Genomic DNA, 26,706 nt, shown 5'->3' with positions numbered 1-26,706 from the left:
AAATGGATGCCTGCAAAGCCTCATCAGACATGCTGCAAGCCAGATCCTCACCAGTCTCCAACCTGGTTGTGGAAGAGGAATCTGACAACAAAGCCAGGTGAACATCCAGGTTCCTACCAACCTTGGGAGAAACACCCAGCAGAGGATGGATAGTAGAAGATTCCACTCTTGATTTTTTCACTTTCTACCCTAACGTCTGACCCTCGGGGCAGGAAGTTCCTTTCACTGTATGTTTAGCGAGAAACTTAAGACGCTAGTTCTCAAGACACAAAGAAAGGGAAGAAAGTCTACCGCGAAGGGGTTCAGGATGAACACCTGACAATTCAAGCAGCATGTATGGTTGTGAGAAGCTCCTGGGTAGAAAAGACACTTATTATGGCAGTTATGGCAGCCCTTATGGGGAATCTGTCTCCCACACTGGCACTTACCCTACCTAGATGACATTAACCCCTAACAGCAACAAACAAGCCAAGAAAAAACAAAACCCCAACAAGGTACTTATCTGCAGTAGCTTGGACTTCAGAACAAGAAGTAGGCATTCACTGGAGAAAGAAAATGTGTTCAAACTGGCAGAAAATGGATGTAGGCAAACAGACCAATGATCAGAAGCCATGTTCAGACTGTCAGCAAAGAATGTCTGAAGATGGTACATGTACACCTGAACATTACCTTTAAGCCCTATGCTACACGAGGAGTGCATGGGTGATGTTTGTCATACCTTAAAGCAACAATAGGCTTTGGTATACTGGCTGGACATCAGGCCATATGTAAGGAATACTGCAGCAGTGAATGTAAGGACATCTTGATTTACATGCAGACAAAGCAACATAAAATTCAATAGCATACTATGTCTGCCAGTTGGCTTAGAGGATTAAGAATTAATGAGCTGTTCTCTGTGGTCCAGTGGTGCAGGGTTTGATTCCCCCACCCTCTATTGCCTAATTGTGTGATTCAGAACAAATCACTTAACCAGACAGTGCTCCCAGGCTTAGCCTGAAAAACATCCATGGAGATCAGTGCTTTACCCTAGAAAATAAATACAAAATTGGCATTCATGATACAGAAGAGTACAATGGCAGTATGGTCTGCATGAAGCAAGGTGTCCTAGAGTGTACCTGGATACAGAAGGATAGGAAAGACAGAAGAATGTAAGAAAGTACTAGTTAGTAGAGGGAACTCAGCTTTTACCTGCATATGGAAGGACAGAAAAACAGAAGAGGGTGAAACTTACAGATGAAGGATACTTTATGAATGTTTTAGTCCTATAAATATAAGATAAATACAGCATCCAGGAACCCAAGTGCAAGATATGCTTCCATACCTCTCAGCTGTACAGATTTTCGCAGAAGGTCCAGATTTTTGCCTCATATTTCTGATCTGTTTTTCTTAAAATTATGTTTTTCTGGCAAATTAGTGGTAAATCATTAAAGATTGAAGTTAGAAAATCATAACAGATATTTGAGTTTCAGACTTCATACCCTTCAGACAATTCATGCTAATGCAAAGTCTTTTATTCTATTAACTTTCCAAGTTTGTAAGAGCAATATTTAAAAATTGTCCCTATTTTTGGGCCTTTGTCCCACTTTTATTTATGGCTTTGTCCAGATTTCTTGCTCTAAGAGGTTGAGAGGTATGATGCTTACAAACATTCCGGGGACCAGGATAACAGGAATTGAGATGCGCCTTGTGTTCCTCTGCAGGAACTGAAGCACCCTTAGTAAAATAAGTTAACATAGAAGGCTACTCTTATCCATATGGAAAGCTGTATATGAATCTGAACACAAAAATACTTGCATATAAATACCTTGACAGCATCCTTCCTGAAGTGATTGGCAGAAGCTGTACCATCTTCCAGGTAAGACATTTCAAAGACACAGAAAAAGCCAACTCAAAAACAGGTTTCTTCACACTTTGTAAAATGCATCTACATCCCCTAGAAATATGTTCACCTACTTAGGAGGTGTGAGGGGTAGAACTCCTCTAAGAAATATTAATTGTTGGATGAGAAGCCAAAGAAAAAGTCCTCAAGGAAGGCATGCTGAAAATGTAAAACAGAAGCCCAAATGGAATGGGAAAATGTCTTAAAGAAAGCAAATGTAAAAAGTAATCACAGACACTCAGAAAATGAAAACTCTGAGAGTCCCTGTAATTGTACTTACATCAGAGAGAAGGAATCTCTTCCCTTTTTGGTAAGATTTCCTGGCAGAGGGTTCCTTAGCCTCTTCTAGGAAGTTAATTAGCTGAAGCAAAAAAAGTCTCTCTAAGGTAATAAAACATCAGCCGTCAGGCTGTTGGAGAGAGATGATGTAGGGGTGCCTGCAGAACTTGATCTTATTGCTTTATTAGAAAGTCTTTGTTGACTAGGAAGATCAGAAACTGAGTTGCATTGTCTAATCACAGAGAGAACTAAAGCTGTCGTATCCAGTGAGGGGGCAATCAGAATTCAAGAAACTTTTACCTACTTGTACTAGAACATTTTGATGCAGAGGAAGTGGGGAGAGGGCATATGGAAGTTTTTTTTTCCACCACACTTAAAGCATCTGATATTTGTCCAAAACTTTGTAAGTGTGCAATGAGACTGAAGGTAAATAAGCCCGGCTTCAGTGCTTGTGGTGCAAGAAAATAAAACATATCCACACTGGGCTACCACTCATGATCCAGTCTGCGCTCCTTGGAGATGAATAACTGCAGTTTGAAGGTTTAAGACACACAAACATGCACACACTCACACACACACACACTCTCTCTCACACACACACACACACACACACACACACACACACACACACACACACACACACACACACACACACACAGATGTATATGTGTTTGTGTGTGTAATATAGTTAAGTATGGATCAAATGGGAAAACAAATCTTCATTCGGTAATACAAGTAGTTTTACTTTGCAGTTTTTGTTTGTTTTTCATGTCACCATTTTTCTCTGTACCTGTACTCTTTAGAATCATCCCTTAATTGTGACAATCTCTGTAAGCAATTCCTCATCTGGACCTTTTTGCTGGCTTTCCTCTGGATTCCTTTTAGCAGTGTCTTGTCTCTTTCCTGGATATGGCATTCTGAGCACTCAGTACTTGATGTGTGGTCTGACATTGGCCCTTTTAAGTGGAAGCATTACCTTATTGCTAATTCACCTGCATTAGAAGCTGAAGTTAAGTGTAAACTTGCAGTACTGTATTTTAGGCTTCTGTTACTTGCAAACTTGCAGTTTTTAAAGTACTGTGTTTTATTTTTTCTGTTAACTAATTGTTTGACTGAGTGGTGTGCTGTGTGTCTCTGCTGTAAGAGGGGGTGGGGGTCTTCTCACTTCTTTATCTGATATTTAACTGTTGGCCTAGAGGGTTTCCTCTGTATTTTAAGTGCTAGCCACAAAGTTGGAGAATTCATTTTATGCTCAATTTCTGAGAGACTTGGTTGGCTACAATCACCTGTATTAGAAGCTGAAGTTAAGTGCAGACTTGTAGTTTTAAAAGTACTGTATTTTATTTTTTCTATCTGTTTCACTGAATAGTGTGCTGTGTGTCTCTCTGCAGTTAGTTCCCCACCTACCCTCCCTGTTCTTGTCTTGATGTTAGTGTTGGTGGCTCTGGAATTGTCTGCCCCTCCTGTAAGTCTGTATTAGAACACTCCTCCTGAGTCCATCTCATTTGCTCACTTAACTGAGTACATATTCTGAGTCTAGTGTTCACTCGACAATACAGAGAGAAGATTTGAGAAGGCCAACCCACTTAGCTCTACTTAATACAGAGAGATTTGACAAGGCCAACCCATTTAGGTTCGTCCTTCCTCTCTTCTTCCACTTTACTAACAAAAAGAAAAAAAAGAAAAAAAATTGCACTTTATTCATCTGCTTTTACTGTATTTGTGTTTCTTCCTACTTTATTTTGCTTTTGCCTTTTCTTAAAAGTACTCAGTTTTATTTATTCTGCTGCATTTATTACAGCTTGGTAGTAGCCTGATTAAATTGTAACTTTTATTCTAAATCTTTTGGTTTAAGCACTTGGGCTTCATACCGGTTGCTCTACATTAAGAAGGTTTGTGGCCTGTACTGTTGTGGCAGGACAGGTAGCTTACATCCTTCTAAGCTGGGAATTGCTGATTGAAGGCTCAGTGTCTGCTATTCTAAAAGTGTATTAGTTCTGGTTTAAGCACTTGAGCTTCAGGCCAGTTATTCTACATTAAGAAGGTTTGTGGTCTATGCTCTTGTGGGAGGAGAGGTTGGATTCTGCCCTTCTGAGCTGGGAATTTCTGGCCACAGGCTTATTGTGCCTGCTTTTTTTAACTGTTTTTTTCTGAAATTGGTGCACCTTGTTGCTGTAGCATAGACCAGATTCAGGCCTGCTGAATCTAGTTTTGTTTGCATAACTTGAGCACTGATCCAGGCCATCTTTTTTTTGGAGAAGGTTCCCCGGCACCCTAGTGGCAGGAGTACGCAGTTAGAACTTGTCTGATTGAAGACTGCTGGAATAGGGCTCAGTTTTGAGCTTTTTCCTGGTTAATTGGGTAACTTGCTTAAAACAGTTTGTTCATTTTCTATTGTTTTATATATATATATATATATATATATATATATATATATATATATATATATATATATATATATATATATTGCACTTTATTCATCTGCTTTTACTGTATTTGTGTTTTTTCCTACTTTATTACTAGGGACATTGACTACAACTCTGATCTGAGATATATAACAATATGTATCATTTTCTGTGCATTTAAGGTGTTTTTTTTATTGTATCTGTTTCATTATCTGAAAAAAAAAAAAAAAAAGCTTATTTCCTGCTTTTCTAAGGTAGTATAGTCCAGTTTTCAGGTTAGTACTGAATTCAGGGCTGTGTTACAAATCTCTGTGTTTGCCCATACCTTATTTGGATAGAAGGAAGTTTATCTGTTCACCTGTGAGAGAGGGGAGCTTTGAGCAGCCTATCTGTCCCTAGAGGAGTGGTTTCAGCCCAGAAATTAGTAGTTTATTGGCCATTATGGGCTAATTTCTATCTCTTTCATTTCCCTGCTATAAAAAACACACTTGCCTGGTTTTGCACACTGTGCAGTGACGGTTAGCTAGGGTATAACTATTCCCGGCTCTACAAAGTCTCCTCTTCATATTTTCCCTTGGAACTAGACAAACATTCAATTTAAGCACTCAGTGATGAAATAGGAAATTCACCCCGGGGATCACCTCTGTGGCTCTGCTCGACAGTGGCACAGGAAAATAATTTTCTTGGGTGGCAAAAGCCAGGGTACCTTTTTGGTTTGGCTTGTATAGGCCCCGGGGCCGATAGCCTAGTACCTACCTATGAACCTATGAACCTATGAAGCCATTAATTTCTCAGCCCAGCACTTGCTCAAAACTCATAGCAAGCACTTATAAACCCTAGCACTAGACCCCAATATACTGTACAGAAGGACAAGGCTCTCTATTCAACCTTACCAGCTAATCAGTAAAACAGTTCACTGTACCTATTCAGGCATGTCCAAAGGGCAGTTTTAGGTGTACTCTCCAGTCCAACTGGTGAATCTGGGCATTTTGAGGCAATGTTACAACTGCCTCATGTACACAGACAACCCTCTCCTCCTACCACCAAACACTAATACGTGCGAGAGATGCAATTATACAGCCAAACTGGAGGCTAAGCTCTTTTAACCCAAGACTGGATCAGACAGTCAAGAGGAGAAGGGAAATACTTGCATCACACCACCAGTCTCACATAGACCCCTTAAACCAGCACCGGCAAACAACACACACAAATACACAAAAAGATACTCGGAGGCTCTAAATAAAAATCTGCAAAAGCAACAGAGACCTCCAAAGCAGATATCCAAGCAACCGCCACCCCTCCCAACACAAACCACGAAGCACATACTTCACAAAACCAGTGTGCCACACAATCACAACCCTTAAGGCAAAATAGCATACCCAACACACTAGTAATAGGTGACTCTATAGTCAGGCATACTGACGTCCCACTCACTAGGCTGAATAAGGAGAAGGTAACTGTTAGCTGCTTGTCAAGTGCCAGGATCTGCCACATAACACAAGCACTCAGGTTACTCCAGAACAAGTACAAATATGACTCTGTCATTGTCCATGTTGTTGTGAATGACCTGAGCCACACCTCCCTGGATTACATGAAAAGAGACATGGAGGAGCTAGCTCTCTGATCATGTAGCCCAGGCTGGTATGACCCTGACCCTAAGTAGCATCCTGCCGTCACCAAGAATGATAACGCGGTATAAAGAAATAATTATCAATTTCAACAATTGGCTAAATTTCTGGAGTCATTCAAAGGGGATCCAGTGTCTGTCCACCTGGGATGACATGCTCGACAAGCCACGCTGCTTTGCTAGAGATGGCTTGCACCTGTCACCCTTAGGCTTTCGTATACTGGCCAAGGCTATTGCCACCCCCATAGTGCCTTTTTTTAGGCAAGGCTCAAAAGACAAACCCATCGCCATAAATAACACAAGTAACAAAAAATTGAGGGTAATGCTATCAATGCCAGACGTCTAAACCTCAAAATGCATGCACTCAAGGCACTCCTCAGTATGGAGAAAATCGATATATGTGCAGTAACAGAAACCTGGTTTAAGGCTCCAGAAAGCACCCCAGCACTACCAGGCTACAACTCATACCATACATTTCAGCCTCAGAACCCAGACCGAAATACAAAAGATAGGGGCATATCCATATTCATCAAAGATACCCACACCTCCAGGTTAGTGGCACAGCAAGATGCTTCAGAGATCATCCACATGCAATTAACAACGGGCAAAACTGCAATTCAAATTGTAGCTTGCTACAGATCACCCACCATGTCCCATTCCATGTTTCTGGAAACACTGGGAAACATAAAGGTCCTACCAAACACCCTCATATTGGGTGATTTCAATTACCCAGACATTAACTGGGAGAACTACTCAAGTACTAACTCCCTTGCCCAATATTTCCTAGAATTTATAAACTCAAATGCCCTGGATCAGCTGGTCAACACTCCCACCAGAGGTGACAACATATTGGACCTGGTCATCACCAACATGGGCGTTGGTGTACTCCACACTGGAGGTCAACCGCTCGCTGGTTAGATCTGACCATAAACAAATCACTCTGGATATCCACATTCCACCCTCACCCCCAGACAAGAAAACCACTGTGAACAACTTTTCAAAAGCAAACTTTACATTACTTAAGACCGAGGTGGAAAGTTTCAAAGCACCCATGCTAAAGGATAATGCTGTCCAATCTGCAAGTTCCTTTGCTAATGCATTCTACGGGCACCTACAAGAATGCATGGATCGTGCTATCCCAAGCAAAACCAAGACTCACTCCTCCAAGAAAAGGAAACCAGTCTGGTGGACCCCTGCCATAAACAAGCTATACAATAGAAGGAGGAAACTAGTACAGAAAAGAGTAAAATCCCAAGAAGGGAAGACATCCCTGATCAGTATCAGCAAGAAACTACGATCCCCCATTAAATCATCCAAGGTGAGCTTCGAAAGAAAAATTGCCAAGGACTCCAAAGATAACCACAAGGCATTCTTTAGCTATGTCAAGAATCTAAGTGGCAATACTCAGATCTGCTTGGAGTTAGTGCAGAATGGTACAAAATACACTGAACCGACTGATATTGCCAACATCCTGGCAGACAGGTTCAGTGCAAACTTCACCCCCCTCTCACCCCCAAAAGGGCCCATAACCATACCAGAAGAAGGTAGAGCCCCTGAAATCACAGACACTCATGTTAAAACAGCCCTATCCAAAGCCAAAAACACAGCATCAATGGGACCGGACGGTGTCCCAGGCTGCATCCTACAAGAGCTGAAAGATGAACTAACCCCTCACCTAAACACACTGTTCAAACTCAGTCTCTCAACACGCTACGTACCCATAGAGTGGTGCACAGCAATGGTTATTCCACTCCACAAAGTTGGAGCCACAACAGACCCCGGGAACTATCACCCTATAGGCCTGACTAGCTTGGTCTTCAAGGCTATGGAGTGCATAGGTTCATAGGTTCATAGGTTAGTACTAGGCTATCAGCCCTAGGGCCTATACAAGCCTAGCCATAACAATTCCCTGAATATTTCTTCCCACATTATTTACTTTCCTGGACCCCTGTCTAGCAGGGCGACTGACGTGATCCCTGGGGTGAATTTCCTTTCTCCCATCCAATCGTCAAGGTTCCTCTTGAAGAGGTCCAAAGAGGCACTCTGCTTGACATGTATGGGCAATCTATTCCAGAGTCTGGGGAGTCTCTGGGTCAGGAACCTATCCCTCCAACATGTTTTGTTTATTGTGATGACAAGGTTTAGATCCCTGGAGCGTGTAGCTCTGAGGGATTGGGATTTCTTTAAGTGTAGCATGTCCAACCGCTCTGGGTTTGACATGGCCTTGTATGCTAAGCAGAGATCGCCTCTGAGTAGACGATATGCGACAGAGTATAGCTGGAGTTTTTTAAGGCGGTCAGCATAGGCCATCTGCTTTAGGCCTGTGATTCTTTTAGTGAGGTATTTCTGAGGCCTTTCCAGTTGTTGCAGATGTCTTGAGAGGTACATACCAAATGGGGCATTGTATTCTATAATGGGTCTAATGAGGGATGAGTACAGTGGGACAATGACCTCCTTTTTTCTGGATGAAAAGCCCTTCGTGATGAGGTGTGCCACATAGAAGGATTTCCTGACTGTTGTGGCGATGTGGTTATCGAAGGTGAGACCACTGTCCACCTGTGTCCCTAAGTCTCTTATCACACTTTCTGTGTTTAGTGTACTGCCACCTATATGGTAATTCTTGGATACATGTTTTTCCAAAAGGGGATAACAATACATTTCTTGGCATTGAGCTTGAGCCCATGGCTCTGGCACCAAGCATCTGTTTCTGTAAGGCCCTTAGAGTATCCACATCATTTGGGGATTCAGTAATGGCTCCCAGTTTGCAGTCATCTGCAAACTTTGTTAGCCAGAGTCCCTTAGTGTTGACCTGTACTTCAGAGAAGTAGATGCCAAACAAGAGCGCCCCAGGACTGAACCCTGAGGTACTCCACTTGTCACTTGTCTGGAACTGGATTTGGAGTCGGCTACTTTTACAGTGTGGGTTCTATCAGTAAGCCATTTAGCAACCCATTGGGTGACATAGGGATTAATGCCCAACTTAGTAAGTTTATCTATGATTCCAGAGTGGGGGGTGGTGTCAAAGGCCTTGGCAAGGTCTAGATAGGCTGTGTGGACCACCTTACCCTTGTCCATGGCTCTGGAGACTGATTCAAAGAAGTCAATCAGGTTCAGGAGACAAGATCGGCCCTTCACAAACCCAAACTGGGTGGGGTCCAGTGTTTGAAGGTTGCCAATGTCTTTGTTTATAAGTTCCATGATAATACGCTCCATGGCCTTGCAGATAAGGCTTGTCAGACTGATGGGATGGTAGTTTTCTGGATCCAAGGTGGATCCCCCCTTGTGGATTGGGATAACTATAGCTCTGCGCCACTCAGTGGGCACGAAACCTGAGGTGAGGCTATGATTAAACATGACACTTAGGTGAGGTGCCAGTTCATATTGTAGTTCATGTAGTACACAGCCCGGGATGTCATCTGGTCCCATGGATGCTGTATTCTTGGCTTTAGAGAGTGCGTTTTGTACCTGTGTGGCCGTTATTACTGGAATTTGGCAATCTTCCGGTATTGAGATGGGCCATTTAGGGGGTGAGAGTGGGGTGAAGTTGGCACTGAATCGATCTGCCAGGATATCTCCAGCTATTTAATGCCATTCTGTTTTAGCTCAGAGCAGATCTGAGCATTGCCATTTAGATTCTTGACATAATTATAGAATGCTTTGTGGTTGTCTTTGGAATCTTTGGCAATTTTATTTTCGTAACTAGCTTTGGAGGGTTTTATGAGGCATCTCAGTTTCTTACTGAGGCTAGTAAGGGAGTTTTTTGCATCCTGGGATTTTCCACTTTTCTGCAAAAGTTTCTTCCTTTTGTTGTAAAGTTTGTTTATGGCAGGGGACCACCAGATTGGCTTCCTTTTTTTGGATGAGAGCATTTTGGTTCTATTTGGGATGGCACGATTCATGCATGAGTGGATGTGCTCGTACAGTGCCGTAGTGTAGGATTCAGCAGTTGAACTTTCAGTTCCCGTCTGCATGGGTGTCATGAAGTTTGTCACTTCTGACTTGAGTAGCATGAAGTTGGCTTTAGAAGTTTTTATGGTGGTTTCTTTACTGGGGGTGGGGTGGGATGTGGATGTTAAGGGTGATTAGCTTATGGTCAGACCTGACTAACGAGGGGTGACCATAGGTATGGAGCATTGATTTCCCATGTTGGTAATGACCAGGTCTAGGATAGTGGAGCCCCTGGTGGGACTATGGATTAGTTGATCCAGGGCGTTGGAATTTATGAATTCCAAGAACCGTTGTGCAAAGGTGTTGGGACATGAGTAGTTTTCCCAGTTAATGGCAGGGTAGTTAAAATCACCCAGTATTAGGGTGTTTGGTTCTATCTTAATATTTTCCAGTATGTTTAGAAAGGTGTAGTGAGAATCTTGGGGTATGGTGGGGATCTGTAGCAAGCTACAATTTGGATTGCAGTCTTACCTAGTGTTAGTTGCACTTGCAGAATTTCAGACACATTGTGTTGGCCAACTAGCCTGGTGGTGTGAATATCCTTGGTGAATATTGACACTCCTCCACCTTTAGTGTTTCGGTCCTGCTTTGGTGGCCGAAAAGTGTGGTAAGAGTTGTAGCCTGGTATTGCAGGGGTGCTCTCTGGAGCCTTAAACCAGGTCTCAGTTACTGCACAGATATCGATGTTCTCCATTTTTAGGAGTGCCTCGAGAGAGTGCATTTTAAGGTTTAGACTTCTAGCATTGAGTAGCATTACCTTCAGATTTTGCATGCTTGTACCTGTTATGGTGGTGGTTTTGTCCTTTGAAGTTTGCGTAAAAAAGGCACTATAGGGGTGGCAAGAACCTTAGCCAGTAACCTGAATCCTAGGGGCGACAGGTGCAGACCATCTCTGGCAAAGCATCGTGGTCTGTCAATCATGTCATCCCAGGCAGACAGATACTGGATCCCCTTTGAATGACACCATAAGCTTAGCCAATTGTTGAAGTCAATCATTTTATCCTTATATTGTGGTATCATTCTGGGCGAAGGCAGGATGCTACTCAGGGCTAGGGTCATACCTGCCTGGGCCACATGATCCGAGAGCTCTTCCATGTCTCTTTTCATGTAGTCCAGGGAGGTACGTCTCAAGTCATTCACTCCAACATGGACAATGACAGAGTCATATTTGTACTTGTTGTGGAGTGACTTGAGTGCATGCGTTATGTGGCGGATCCTGGCACCCGACAGGCAGCTGACTGTAACTTTCTCCTTATTCAACCTGGTGAGAGGGACATCAGTGTGCCGGACTATAGAGTCACCTATGACTAAAGTGTTAGGCACATTGTCTTGCCTTAGGGGCTGTTGCTGGGTGGCACACTGGTGTTGTGAACTATGTGACACATTGGTTGTGATTGGTGTTTGTTTGCGTTTCAGCTTCAGAGGTCTTTGTTGCTTGGGCAGGTTACAGTTAAGGGCATCATCATGGAATCATTTACAGAGACATTGGGAACCTCCAAAAACTGGACCCTACCCAGTTCAGCTTTGTTAACTGCAGATCATGCCTCCTAAACCTGGTGGACTTCTTTGAGACAGTTACCAAGGCTATAGATGAGGGAACGGTGGTACACACAGCCTACTTAGACCTCACAATAGCCTTCGACACCATTCTCCATTCTGGTGTTATAGACAAGCTCACCACCCTGAACATAAACCCCTATGTCACAAGATGGGTTTCCAACTGGCTCACGGACAGAACCCACATGGTGAGAGTTGCGGGAGCTAGGTCCTACTCTAAAGTGGTTACAAGTGGCATTCCCTAGGGCTCAGTCCTAGGACCCCCTCCTGTTTGGCATATACATCTCAGAAGTACAGACAAGCACAGAAAGACTATGGCTGACCAAGTCTGCAGCCGACTGCAAACTAGGGGCTATAACTGACTCTCCAGCTGACACAGATATCCTCCAAAAGGGTCTCACTGAGACAGATACCTGGTGTCAAAATCATGGCTTCAAGCTATATGCCAAAAAGTGCATAGTCATCCCCTTTGTAAAAAACAATGTACCTACAAACTACCACATAGGTGATAGTCCCCTAAATACGGAAGACGTAATAAGGGATCTGGGGACCCAAGTAGATAGTAATCTTTCATTTGATAATCACATTGCCAAAGTGGTTAGAAAATCCCTCTGTGTGGCCCACCTAATCACAAATGGGTTCTCATCCAGATCAAAAGAGGTCATTGTGCCCCTCTACTCATCACTCATCAGATCCATCATAGAGTACATTTGAGATGTACCTTACAAGACACCTGCAACAGCTGGAAAGACCACAGAAGTACCTCACCAAGAAGATCACTGGCCTCAAATAGATGCCCTATGTAGCTAGACTGAAGAAACTCCAGCTGTACTTGGTTGCATACTGCCTACTCAGAGGTGATCTCTGCCTAACATACAAGGCCATGTCCAACCCAGAATTGATGGACATGCTCCACCTAAAGAAAACCATATCCCCTTGAGCCACACGCTCTAGGGATCTAAACCTCACCACAACAATAAATAGGACATGCTGGAGGGATAGATTCCTGACCCAGAGACTTCCCATGCTTTGAAACAAGATTCCAATCTACATTAGGCAGAGCTCCTCACTAACACTCTTCAGGATAAACCTTGACAAGTGGATGGGAAACAGAAAGTTTACCCCGAGGATCACTTCAGTGGCACTGCTGGACAGACGCACAGGGAACTAATCTAAGGGGGTGGTGAAAGCCAACACATTCTGGCTAGGCTTCGAAATGCCTTCGGGCAGATAGCCTAGTACCTACCTATGAACCTATGAACCTATGAATAGTTCCTTGATATAATCGTGTGTGCCATTATCCATCGTTTCTGCCAGCAAGTGAAAAGAGCTCTTGTTCTTCTGGTTTCTGGTCATTTCCCAATCCCTTTCCTCCCTCACCCGGACCTTTTTGCTGGCTTTCCTCTGGATTCCTTTTAGCAGTGTCTTGCCTCTTTCCTAGATATGGCATTCTGAGCACTCAGTACTTGATGTGTGGCCTGACATGGGCCCTTTTAAGTGGGAGCATTACCTTATTGCTTACAGAGATTGTCACCCAGAGGAGGTAGCTCAACACTCTATTAGTGCACTCTTAATCTGTTCATGGTTCTCTAATACAAAAGTGATCTGCACCCACAGACCCTTTTGCTGCTCTGCTACCATCAGTTTCTCTCCCTCCAGCTGATACTTCATGCCAACATTTCTGTAGCCCAAGTAAAGTGCTTTACATTTGCTTGCAATGAATGTCACCTACCACCTTTCTTCCCACTTGGTTATTCTTTCCAAATTGTTCCCCCATCTCTCCCCTACAAACTCCACTGTGGGACCTGCCTCTGTGTCGTCAGTGAAGAGACAGACCCTGCTCTGCCCTTCCTCAGATATGTGTAAGACAAACACACTGAGGAGTACTGGACCTCCAGTACAGACCCCCCTAAGTACTCTACAAACTTCTATCCTAATTTCTGATACTGTCACACTCACCACAGCACTCTGTGCCTTTCCATCCTATAGTGATTCACTTACAGAGTCTTGGTCATACCCCTTTCAGTTCTCCTATCAGCTCCCTGTGTAACACCAAGTCAAAGGTCAAAGGACGTCCACACAGAGTATATCTACCTCCTTCACAGTTCGCCTTTAACTCAGTCATAAGACTGGATCAGGTTTGACTGACAGGGAAGCTGGACAGATTTATGTGGATTCTTGCAGGTAGTCCGTGTGGTAATTGTGATTTACGATCCCTAAGGGAAGCCAGTTCTGTCTCTTTCTTTCTCTGTATCTTTTCCCATTCTAACCTACCACCTTCCTTTGATTTCTTTGTACAGAATAAGCACAAGAATGTGCTCCCTTATTCATTAATCAGGTTACCATCTTCTATGTTCTCCTCTCGACTGCCCCCTCCTCATAGAATCTGCATAACCTGTAAGCTATACTGAATATGCATGTCTTGTTATTTTGAATGTAACAAGCAGCTTTAAGTTTCTAAGAGTGAACATCAGTGATAAAAAGTATCATGTCACAATCTCTCATAGTGGAAGTGGCTGAAAAGGAGCTCAGTTGGTTTAGTTAATTTACAATGTTAATAAATAAACAGATAACGTTTTCTGTGCTGATGCATAGGTTATCAGCACTATTGTTAAATTACTAATTATAATAGACTTGTAATAATTGATAGTGCTTGAATTATTCCTTGGGTATAGAAAACACTACATGCAGTTTCATTATTTGTTAGAGACAGTGTTAGTGGGCATGTTATTATCAGTTTTATATGCAAACATGCAGTTATGCGTTGCACATACAGCATTGGCATACGACTGATAAGAGTGCAGTGCTGAGCAGGGTACTTTGGGGGCTGAACTCTAGGCTGCTGATCTTGGCATGGGTACCTATGCCATTTGCCAATGAATATGACTGCTGGTTATGAATAGCAGCAGTTCCTTTATATCAGCGATCCATGAACAGCATTAGACAGTTATGTCTATTACATGTCCATAGGCCGTAGACAGTACCTTTGGAGGAGTAAGGAATGAACTTTGTTATTTAACTAAGTTGTACTTATTTGCAGTTTCTGAGTTCTTATTGTTTTTTTTTAATTATTCTCTGCAGACCATCATTGGAGGAAGTCTTAGAATGGAGTCGATCTCTCGATGCCCTTTTAACCCATGGGCGTAAGTATTAGACGAAAACTAGTTTGTGATATCATTTACTGAAATAGTATACATGCATTTCTTGCAATACTGCCAGAACAAAGGACACTGGAAAGCTTGATTTTGTATACTAAATGCAATAACTATGCAGGGAGATGGCTGCCAGTTTGTCTAGTAAGTGCATCCTTCATTCCTTATGACATCACACTGTTTTCTAAATGTCTTGGGCACCCATATCATGTATCTGTTTTGTCGTGTATGCTTAATTCAAAATAGATTTAGTTCCCTTCACATGTCCTCATACTGTTTCCGTACTACGTTCTCTTTAATAACCTAACAGCCTTTTTCTGTACCTTCCCCACTAACTTAATATCCCTGTTTGTATTAAGAACACTAGAATGGAACATAATACTCTACAAAACTAAGGAAGGGTAATATGACCTTTCTGTTCCTGGACGCTACTCCCATATGACATTTCTGTTCCTGGACACTACTCCCATATGACCTTTCTGTTCCTGGACACTACTCCCATATGACCTTTCTGTTCCTGGACACTACTCCCATATGACCTTTCTGTTCCTGGACACTACTCTCATATGACCATTCTGTTCCTGGACACTACTCTCATATGACCATTCTGTTCCTGGACACTACTCCCATATGACCTTTCTGTTCCTGGACACTACTCCCATATGACCATTCTGTTCCTGGACACTACTCCCATATGACCTTTCTGTTCCTGGACACTACTCCCATATGACCTTTCTGTTCCTGGACACTACTCCCATATGACCATTCTGTTCCTGGACACTACTCCCATATGACCTTTTTTGTTGCTGGACACTACTCCCATATGACCTTTCTGTTCCTGGACACTACTCCCATATGACCTTTCTGTTCCTGGACACTACTCCCATATGACCTTTCTGTTCCTGGACACTACTCCCATATGATCTTTCTGTTGCTGGACACTACTCCCATATAACCTTTCTGTTCCTGGACACTACTCCCATATGACCTTTCTGTTCCTGGACACTACTCTCATATGACCATTCTGTTCCTGGACACTACTCCCATATGACCTTTTTTGTTGCTGGACACTACTCCCATATGACCTTTCTGTTCCTGGACACTACTCCCATATGACCTTTCTGTTCCTGGACACTACTCCCATATGACCTTTCTGTTCCTGGACACTACTCCCATATGATCTTTCTGTTGCTGGACACTACTCCCATATGACCTTTCTGTTGCAGGACACTACTCCTATATGACCTTTCTGTTCCTGGACACTACTCTCATATGACCATTCTGTTCCTGGACACTACTCCCATATGACCTTTCTGTTCCTGGACACTACTCCCATATGACCTTTCTGTTCCTGGACACTACTCCCATATGACCTTTCTGTTGCTGGACACTAATCCCATATGATCTTTCTGTTGCTGGACACTACTCCCATATGACCTTTCTGTTCCTGGACACTACTCTCATATGACCATTCTGTTCCTGGACACTACTCCCATATGACCTTTCTGTTCCTGGACACTACTCCCATATGACCTTTCTGTTCCTGGACACTACTCCCATATGACCTTTCTGTTCCTGGACACTACTCCCATATGACCTTTCTGTTCCTGGACACTACTCCCATATGATCTTTCTGTTGCTGGACACTACTCTCATATGACCATTCTGTTCCTGGACACTACTCCCATATGATCTTTCTGTTGCTGGACACTACTCCCCGAATGAAGTACCACAGTACTTTATTGGCCTTGCCCACAGCATTCTTATTGTGTCCGTGGTGGCTCATTTCTGCCGTTGCTTACACACCAAGCTCTTATTCCTAAGTTTGTTTTTCTTAAGGTTAGTCTATGAGTTGGAGACCATTTTAGAATAACCACATAACACGTGATGTATATACAGTTATATGCATTAAACCTTAGATGATACTTCTCCATCCACACTGTCAGTCTCCTCAGATCCTTTAAAGACTTGTCCCTTCAGTTGCTATTATCCGTCATCTTAAGGTCATAAACATAAAACCTTAGTTCAGTCAGTTTTCAGACAATGAGACTGACCCATAAACACTGTAAACATGAGTGCCCGGATCCCTGACTAGTGAATCAACTTTTAAGGGTATATTTTATTGATGATGTAGTTACCCAGGGTGGCCAACTTCCCAAAGGGTATTACAATGCATTTCTTGGTATTGAATTTTAAGCCATGGCTTTGACACCAAGTGTTTGTCTGTATTAGACCTCGCTGAAGGGTGTTCTCATCTTGGGTGATTCAGTGACTTGCTCCCAGTTTGCAGCAATCTGCAAACTTTGTCAACCAAAGGCCTTTGACTTTGGCTTTGACATCTGAGACATTGACGCCAAAGAGGGGTGGGCCCAACACAGAACTCGGGGGACTCCTCTGGTAACCAACCTCTTTATGAAGGTGGCCCCACCAGTTCTAACCTCCTGGGTCCTATCAGTCAGATAGCTAGCTTTCCAGCATCATATAAAGGGGTTTATACCTAGTGCCATAAGTTATTTGACAATGCCCAAGTTGGATATTGTATCAAATGATTTAGCCACATGTAGGTAGGTGGTGTGCACCATTTTCCCCTCATCCATTGCCTTAGTGACTTTTTCAAATAACTCCACCAGATTTAGTAAGCATGATCTTGATTTGACAAAGTCAAACTAGGATGGATCCAGTGTCTGGAGGTCTCCTATGTCCTTGTTGAAAATTTCCATGATAATTATTTCCATGGCTTTGCAGATAAGACTAGTCAGACAAATGGATCTGTAGTTTCCAGGATTTGTTGAAGGTCCTCCCTTATAAAGGAGGATGACCACCGCAGTCCTCCAGTCACATGGAACAATCTTGTTCTATGCCTATAGATAAATGTTGATTCCAGGCCGGGTTTCCTGATAAGTTATATTTTGGACTATTCGAGGAGTGTTCTGGGATGTTATAGGGGCCCGTTGAGGCCATGTTCTTAAGTTTAGTGAGTGCAGCCAGTACATCCTCCCTAGTTATAGCTGGAGGGTATATGTTTGAGGCTATTTTTGAGGAGATATTGGGAATGAGAGGGGGGTAAAGTTGGAAATGAATTTGTCCACTGACAGGTTTGATATATTCCCAGGATCCATGGATGTGGCACCATTAACCACCAGTTCAGCACATTGCTGTCTGCTGCACTTGAGGCTTCTGATGTAGTTATAGAAAGCATTATGGTTATCTTTCACCTGGGAGGCTATCTTAACCTCAGAGTTAGCTTTGCTTGACCTAATTAGCCCTCTTAGCTGCCTGTTTACTTTGATGACAGAGTTTCTCTTTTTATTGAAACTACCCTTCCTGATTTTTGTCACTTTTGTTTCTTTTGTTGCGTATCCTGTTTGATTTGAGATACCACCAGGGTGGTTTGTTTCTAGGCCTAGTCCTGGGCTTACTTCTAGTAGGTACAATAGCCTTTATGCAGCCATTGTCATGGTTGTATGAGTTTCTCAGAGCAATTCAGCATAGGTTGCTATGTTCTTCAGGTTTGGAAGGGAATAGAATTTTGACAATCCATTACTTAATAAAAGTTAATTTGCTTAATTTGCCTTGGAAGAGCTCCTAACTGTTACTAGTTTTAATGGGGTTACTGACTTGATTTTGAAGGAGACAGCTTTATGGCTGGACCCAAACAGGGAGGATGAAACATGGGAGAAGTGCAGCGTTCTCCTGAATTTGTGAGCACAAGGTCCAGTATGTTGGAGCCTCTAGTGGGTGTATTCATTATTTGGTCAAGAGTGTTTGTATTTACAAAGTCCAGAAATCTCTGTGCCTGTAGATTTGAGGCTGTGTAGTATTCCTAGTCCATAGGTGGGTAAATAAAGTCTCCTATAAGTAGGGTAGTAGGTTGGATGATAAGTGTCTCCAGTAGGTTCAAATATGCATTATGAACTTCTTGGGACATGAAGGGTGACCTATAGATGACCTATAGCTGGCAAGAACATTGTGCAGGATTTTGTCTATGGTGATCTGCACGTGGAGGAACTCCAGCACATCATCCCATTTGCCCACCCTAGAGGTATGTTGTTACTGATGTATATTGAGACACCTCCTCCTTTAGTCCTTGTCTGTTCAGCTACTAGTCTAAAAGTGTGGAAGGCACTGAAACTTTGCACTGCCAGATTGCTTTCTGTCACCTTAAACCATGTCTTGGTAACTGTACAAATGTCTATATTCTCGAGTGTAAGAAGGGCTTGGAGGGAGTGTAGTTTTTTGTTTAGGCTTCTTGGATTGAACAGTAACACCTTGAGGTTCAGTTGATTAGATTTTGCTATGTCAGTAGGTTTGTCAGTTGTGCATTGCGTAAAAAAGGCACTATGAGTGTGGATAAAGTTTTTGCCAGTATTCAAAAGCCTAGAGGGGAGAGCTGTAGACCACCCTTGCCAAAGCAATGTGGTCTGTTAACCATGTCCTCCCAAGCTGACCATCCTTACTAAAGCAACGTGGTCTGTTAACCATGTCCTCCCAAGCTGACCATCCTTACTAAAGCAACGTGGTCTGTTAACCATGTCCTCCCAAGCTGACCATCCTTACTAAAGCAACGTGGTCTGTTAACCATGTCCTCCCAAGCTGACCATCCTTACTAAAGCAACGTGGTCTGTTAACCATGTCCTCCCAAGCTGACCATCCTTACTAAAGCAACGTGGTCTGTTAACCATGTCCTCCCAAGCTGACCATCCTTACTAAAGCAACGTGGTCTGTTAACCATGTCCTCCCAAGCTGACCATCCTTACTAAAGCAACGTGGTCTGTTAACCATGTCCTCCCAAGCTGACCATCCTTACTAAAGCAACGTGGTCTGTTAACCATGTCCTCCCAAGCTGACCATCCTTACTAAAGCAACGTGGTCTGTTAACCATGTCCTCCCAAGCTGACAAATATTGGATCCCCTTAGAATGACATCAGAAAAACAGCCAGTTGTTGAAATCAATCATCTTTTGCTCATATTGTGGCACCATCTTCAGTGAAGGTAATATGCTGCTGGTATCATCCTCAGTGACACATTGTATCATTGTGTCATTGTATCATCCTCAGTGATGTAATATGCTGCTGATATCATCCTCAGTGATACATTGTATAATTGTATCATTGTATCATACTCAGTGAAGGTAATATGATGCTGGTATCATCCTCACTGACACATTGTATCATTGTATCATTGTATCATTCTCAGTGAAGGTAATATGATGCTGGTATTATCCTCAGTGACACATTGTATCATCCTCAGTGATGGTAATATGCTGCTGGTATCATCCTCAGTGATACATTGTGTAATTATATCATTGTATCATTGTATCATCCTCAGTGATGGTAATATGTTGCTGGTATCATCCTCGGTGATGGTAATATGCTGCTGGTATCATCCTCAGTGAAGGCAATATGCTGCTGGTATCATCGTCAGTGATACATTGTATCATTGTATCATTGTATCATCCTCAGTGATGGTAATATGCTGCTGGTATCATCCTCAGTGATGGTAATATGATGTTGGTATCATCATCAGTCATACAGTGTATCATTGTATCATTGTATAATTGTATCATCCTTGGTGATACATTGTACATTTTATCATCCTCAGTGATACACTGTATCATTGTATCATCCTCAATGATACATTGTATCATTGTATCATCCTCAGTGATGTAATATGCTGCTCAATGCCAGGGTCATACCAGCCTGAGACACACAGTCTGAAAGCTCCATAATGTCCCTCTTCTCATAATCCAGGGAGGTACATCTCAGGTCATTTACACCTACATGGACAATGAAGGAATCATACTGGTACCTGTGGCGTAATTCTTATAATCCAGGTAGGTACATCTCAGGTCATTTACACCTACATGGACAATGATAAAATCATACTGATACCTGTGGCATAATTCTTATAAGCCAGGGAGGTAAATCTCGGGTCATTTACACCTGCATAGACAATGATGAAATCATACTGGTACCTGTGGCGTAATTCTTATAATGCAAGGAGGTATACTTCAGGTCATTTATACCTACATGGACAATGATGAAATCATACTGGTACCTGTGGCAGAATTCCTATAATCCAGGGAGGTACATCTCATGTCATTTCCACCTACATGGACAATGATGAAATCATACTGGTACTTGTGACATAATTCTTATAATCCAGGGAGGTATATCTCAGGTCATGTACACCTGCATGGACAATGATGGAATCATATTGGTACCTGTGGCATAATTCTTATAATCCAAGGAGGTACATCTCAGATCATTTACAACTATATGGACAATGATGAAATCATACTGGTATCTGTGGTGTAATTCTTATAATCCAAGGAGGTGCATCTCAGGTCATTTACACTTACATGGAGAATGATGAAATCATACTGGTACCTGTGGCATAATTCTTATAATCCAGGGAGGTATATCTCAGATCATTTACACCTACATGGACAATTATAAAATCATACTGGTACCTGTGGCATAATTCTTATACTCCAGGGAGGTACATCTCAGGTCTTTTACAACTACATGGACAATGATGAAATCATACTGGTACCTGTGGCATAATTCTTATAATCCAGGGAGGTATATCTCAGATCATTTACACCTACATGGACAATTATAAAATCATACTGGTACCTGTGGCATAATTCTTATACTCCAGGGAGGTACATCTCAGGTCTTTTACAACTACATGGACAATGATGAAAGCATACTGGTACCTGTGGTGTAATTATTATAATCCAGGGAGGTGCATCTCAGGTCATTTACACCTACATGGACAATGATGAAATCATACTGGTACCTGTGGCATAATTCTTATAATCCAGGAAGGTATATATCAGGTCATTTACACCTACATGGACAATGATGAAACCATACTGGTACCTGTGGTGTAATGACTTGAGTGCATGCATGATTTGGTGGGCTTTGGCTCCAGATAAGTAACTAACAGTTATCTTCTCCTTGTTCAGCCTGGTTAGAGGGACATCAGTACCTCTTATAATGGAGTCCCCTATGAAGAACCATTATCTTCTCCTAGTTCAGCCTGGTTAGAGGGACATCAGTACCTCTTATAATGGAGTCCCCTATGATGAACCATTATCTTCTCCTTGTTCAGCCTGGTTAGAGGGACATCAGTACCTCTTATAATAGAGTCCCCTATGATGAACCATTATCTTCTCCTTGTTCAGCCTGGTTACAGGGATATCAGTACCTTTTATAATGGAGTCCCCTATGATGAAGCATTTTCTTCTCCTTTTTCAGCCTGGTTAGAGGGACATCAGTACCTCTTATAATGGAGTCCATATGATGGACCATTAGTTTCTCCTTGTTCAGCCTGGTTAGAGGGACATCAGTTCCTCTTATAATGGAGTCTCCTATGGTGGACCATTATCTTCTCCTTGTTCAGACTGGTTAGAGGGACATCAGTACCTCTTATAATGGAGTCCCCTATGATGAACCATTATCTTCTCCTTGTTCAGCCTGGTTAGAGGGACATCAGTACCTCTTATAATGGAGTCCCCTATGATGAACCATTGCCTTCTCCTTGTTCAGCCTGGTTAGAGGGACATCAGTACCTCTTATAATGGAGTCCCCTATGATGAACCATTATCTTCTCCTTGTTCAGCCTGGTTAGGGGGACATCAGTACCTCTTATAATGGAGTCCCCTATGATGAACCATTATCTTCTCCTTGTTCAGCCTGGTTAGGGGACATCAGTACCTCTTATAATGGAGTCCCCTATGATGAACCATTATCTTCTCCTTGTTCAGCCTGGTTAGAGGGACATCAGCACCTCTTATAATGGTGTCCCCCTATGATGAACCATTATGTTCTCCTTGTTCAGCCTGGTTAGAGGGACATCAGTACCTCTTATAATGGAGTCCCCTATGATGAACCATTATCTTCTCCTTGTTCAGCCTGGTTAGAGGGACATCAGCACCTCTTATAATGGTGTCCCCCTATGATGAACCATTATGTTCTCCTTGTTCAGCCTGGTTAGAGGGACATCAGTACCTCTTATAATGGAGTCCCCTATGATGAACCATTATCTTCTCCTTGTTCAGCCTGGTTAGAGGGACATCAATACCTCTTATAATGGAGTCCCCTATGATGAACCATTATCTTTTCCTTGTTCAGCCTGGTTAGAGGGACATCAGTACCTCTTATAATGGAGTCCCCTATGATGAACCATTATCTTCTCCTTGTTCAGCATGGTTAGAGGGACATCAGTACCTCTTATAATGGAGACCCCTATGATGAACCACTATCTTCTCCTGGTTCAGCCTGGTTAGAGAGACATCAGTACCCCTTATAATGGGGTCACCTATGATGAACCATTATCTTCTCCTTGTTCAGCCTGGTTAGAGGGACATCCGTACCTCTTATAATGGAGTTCTCTATGACAAAACATTATCTTTTCCTTGTACAGCCTGGTTAGAGGGACATCAGTACCTCTTATAATGGAGTCCCCTATGACGATCCTTTATCTTCTTTTTTTCAGCCTGGTTAGAGAGTCTTCTGTACCTCTTATAATGGATTCCCCTATGATGAACCATTATCTTCTCCTTGTTCAGCCTGGTTAGAGGGACATCAGTACCTCTTATAATGGAGTCCCCTATGATGAACCATTATCTTCTCCTTGTTCAGCCTGGTTAGAGGGACATCAGTACCTCTTATAATGGAGTCCCCTATGATGAACCATTATCTTCTCCTTGCTCAGCCTGGTTAGAGGGACATCAGTACCTCTTATAATGGAGTCCCCCATGATGAACCATTATCTTCTCCTTGTTCAGCCTGGTTAGAGGGACATCAGTACCTCTTATAATGGAGTCCCCTATTATGAACCATTATCTTCTCCTTGTTCAGTCTGGTTAGAGGGACATCAGTACCTCTTATAATGGAGTCCCCTATGATGAACCAGTACCTTCTCCTTGTTCAGTCTGGTTAGAGGGACATCAGTACCTCTTATAATGGAGTCCCCTATGATGAACCCCTTATCTTCTCCTTGTTCAGCCTGGTTAGAGGGACATCAGTACCTCTTATAATGGAGTCCCCTATGATGAACCTTTATCTTCTCCTTGTTCAGCCTGGTTAGAGGGACATCAGTACCTCTTATAATGGAGTTCCCTTTGATGAACCCCTTATCGTCTCCTTGTTCAGCCTGGTTAGGGGGACATCAGTACCTCTTATAATGCAGTCCCTTATGATGAACCATTATCTTCTCCTTGTTCAGCCTGGTTAGAGGGACATCAGTACCTCTTATAATGGAGTCCCCTATGATGAACCATTATCTTCTCCTTGTTCAGCCTGGTTAGAGGGGCATCAGTACCTCTTATAATGGAGTCCCCTATTATGAACCATTATCTTCTCCTTGTTCAGCCTGGTTAGAGGGACATCAGTACCTCTTATAATGGAGTCCCCTATGATGAACCATTATCTTCTCCTTGTTCAGCCTGGTTAGAGGGACATCAGTACCTCTTATAATGGAGTCCGCTATTATGAACCATTATCTTCTCCTTGTTCAGCCTGGTTAGAGGGACATCAGTACCTCTTATAATGGAGTCCCCTATGATGAACCATTATCGTCTCCTTGTTCAGCCTGGTTAGGGGGACATCAGTACCTCTTATAATGGAGTCCTCTATGATGAACCATTGTCTTCTCCTTGTTCAGCCTGGTTAGGGGGACATCAGTACCTCTTATAATGGAGTCCCCTATGATGAACCATTATCTTCACCTTGTTCAGCCTGGTTAGGGGGACATCAGTACCTCTTATAATGGAGTCCTCTATGATGAACCATTGTCTTCTCCTTGTTCAGCATGGTTAGGGGGACATCAGTACCTCTTATAATGGAGTCCCCTATGATGAACCATTATCTTCTCCTTGTTCAGCCTGGTTAGAGGGACATCAGTACCTCTTATAATGGAGTCCCCTATGATGAACCATTATCTTCTCCTTGTTCAGCCTGGTTAGAGGGACATCAGTACCTCTTATAATGGAGTCCCCTATGATGAACCATTATCTTCTCCTTGTTCAGCCTGGTTAGAGGGACATCAGTACCTCTTATAATGGAGTCCCCCTATGATGAACCATTGTCTTCCCCTTGTTCAGCCTGGTTAGAGGGACACCAGTATCTCTTATAATGGAGTCCCCTATGATGAACTATTATCTTCTCCTTGTTCAGCCTGGTTAGGGGGACATCAATACCTCTTATAATGGAGACCCCTATGATGAACCACTATCTTCTCCTTGTTCAGCCTGGTTAAAGGGACATCAGTACCTCTTATAATGGAGTCCCCTATGATGAACCATTATCTTCTCCTTGTTCGCCCTGGTTAAAGGGACATCAATACCTCTTATAATGGAGACCCCTATGATGAACCATTACCTTCTCCTTGTTCAGCCTGGTTAGAGGGACATCAGTATGTCTTATAATGGAGTCCCCTGTGATGAAACATTATCTTCTCCTTGTTCAGCCTGGTTAGAGGGACATCAGTACCTCTTATAATGGAGTCCCCTATGATGAACCATTATATTTTCCTTGTTCAGCCTGGTTAGTGGGACATCACTACCTCTTATAATGGAGTCCCCTATGATGAACCTTTATCTTCTCCTTGTTCAGCCTGGTTAGAGGGACATCAGTACCTCTTATAATGGAGTTCCCTTTGATGAACCCCTTATCGTCTCCTTGTTCAGCCTGGTTAGGGGGACATCAGTACCTCTTATAATGCAGTCCCTTATGATGAACCATTATCTTCTCCTTGTTCAGCCTGGTTAGAGGGACATCAGTACCTCTTATAATGGAGTCCCCTATTATGAACCTTTATCTTCTCCTTGTTCAGCCTGGTTAGGGGGATATCAGTACCTCTTATAATGGAGTCCCCTATGATGAACCATTATCTTCTCCTTGTTCAGCCTGGTTAGAGGGACATCAGTACCTCTTATAATGGAGTCCCCTATTATGAACCTTTATCTTCTCCTTGTTCAGCCTGGTTAGAGGGACATCAGTACCTCTTATAATGGAATCCCCTATGATGAACCATTATCTTCTCCTTGTTCAGCCTGGTTAGAGGGACATCAGTACCTCTTATAATGGAGTCCCCTATGATGAACCATTATCATCTCCTTGTTCAGCCTGGTTAGGGGGACATCAGTACCTCTTATAATGGAGTCCCTTATGATGAACCATTATCTTTTCCTTGTTCAGCCTGGTTAGAGGGACATCAGTACCTCTTATAATGGAGTCCCTTATGATGAACCATTATCTTCTCCTTGTTCAGCCTGGTTAGAGGGACATCAGTACCTCTTATAATGGAGTCCCTATGATGAACCATTATCTTCTCCTTGTTCAGCCTGGTTAGAGGGACATCAGTACCTCTTATAATGGAGTCCCCTATGATGAACCATTATCTTCTCCTTGTTCAGCCTGGTTAGAGGGACATCAGTACCTCTTATAATGGAGTCCCCTATGATGAACCATTATCTTCTCCTTGTTCAGCCTGGTTACAGGGATATCAGTACCTTTTATAATGGAGTCCCCTATGATGAAGCATTTTCTTCTCCTTTTTCAGCCTGGTTAGAGGGACATCAGTACCTCTTATAATGGAGTCCCTATGATGGACCATTAGTTTCTCCTTGTTCAGCCTGGTTAGAGGGACATCAGTTCCTCTTATAATGGAGTCGCCTATGTTGGACCATTATCTTCTCCTTGTTCACCCTGGTTAGATGGACATCTGCTCCTCTGATAATGAATTCCCCAATGATGAACCATTATCTTCTCCTTGTTCAGCCTGGTTAGAGGGACATCAGTACCTCTTATAATGGAGTCCCCTATGATGAACCATTACCTTCTCCTT

General features: G+C 42.8%; 1 protein-coding gene across 1 annotated transcript in view; it reads left to right on the top strand.

Annotated features, from left to right (window-relative positions):
- The window catches only part of LOC122812319 (regulator of G-protein signaling 8-like), a 511,190-nt gene that overhangs the window by 299,922 nt on the left and 184,562 nt on the right, over positions 1 to 26,706 (top strand). The window contains exon 5 of the mRNA XM_044084724.1: positions 14,777 to 14,838. Coding sequence (XP_043940659.1) covers positions 14,777 to 14,838 — 62 coding nt within the window. The remainder of the gene's footprint in view (positions 1 to 14,776; positions 14,839 to 26,706) is intronic.

This window comes from Protopterus annectens, chromosome 9.part0 (assembly GCF_019279795.1).
Source record: "Protopterus annectens isolate FY-2018-M chromosome 9.part0, PAN1.0, whole genome shotgun sequence".
Lineage (NCBI taxonomy): Eukaryota > Metazoa > Chordata > Ceratodontiformes > Protopteridae > Protopterus > Protopterus annectens.
This window is presented reverse-complemented; position numbering and strand designations above follow the sequence as displayed.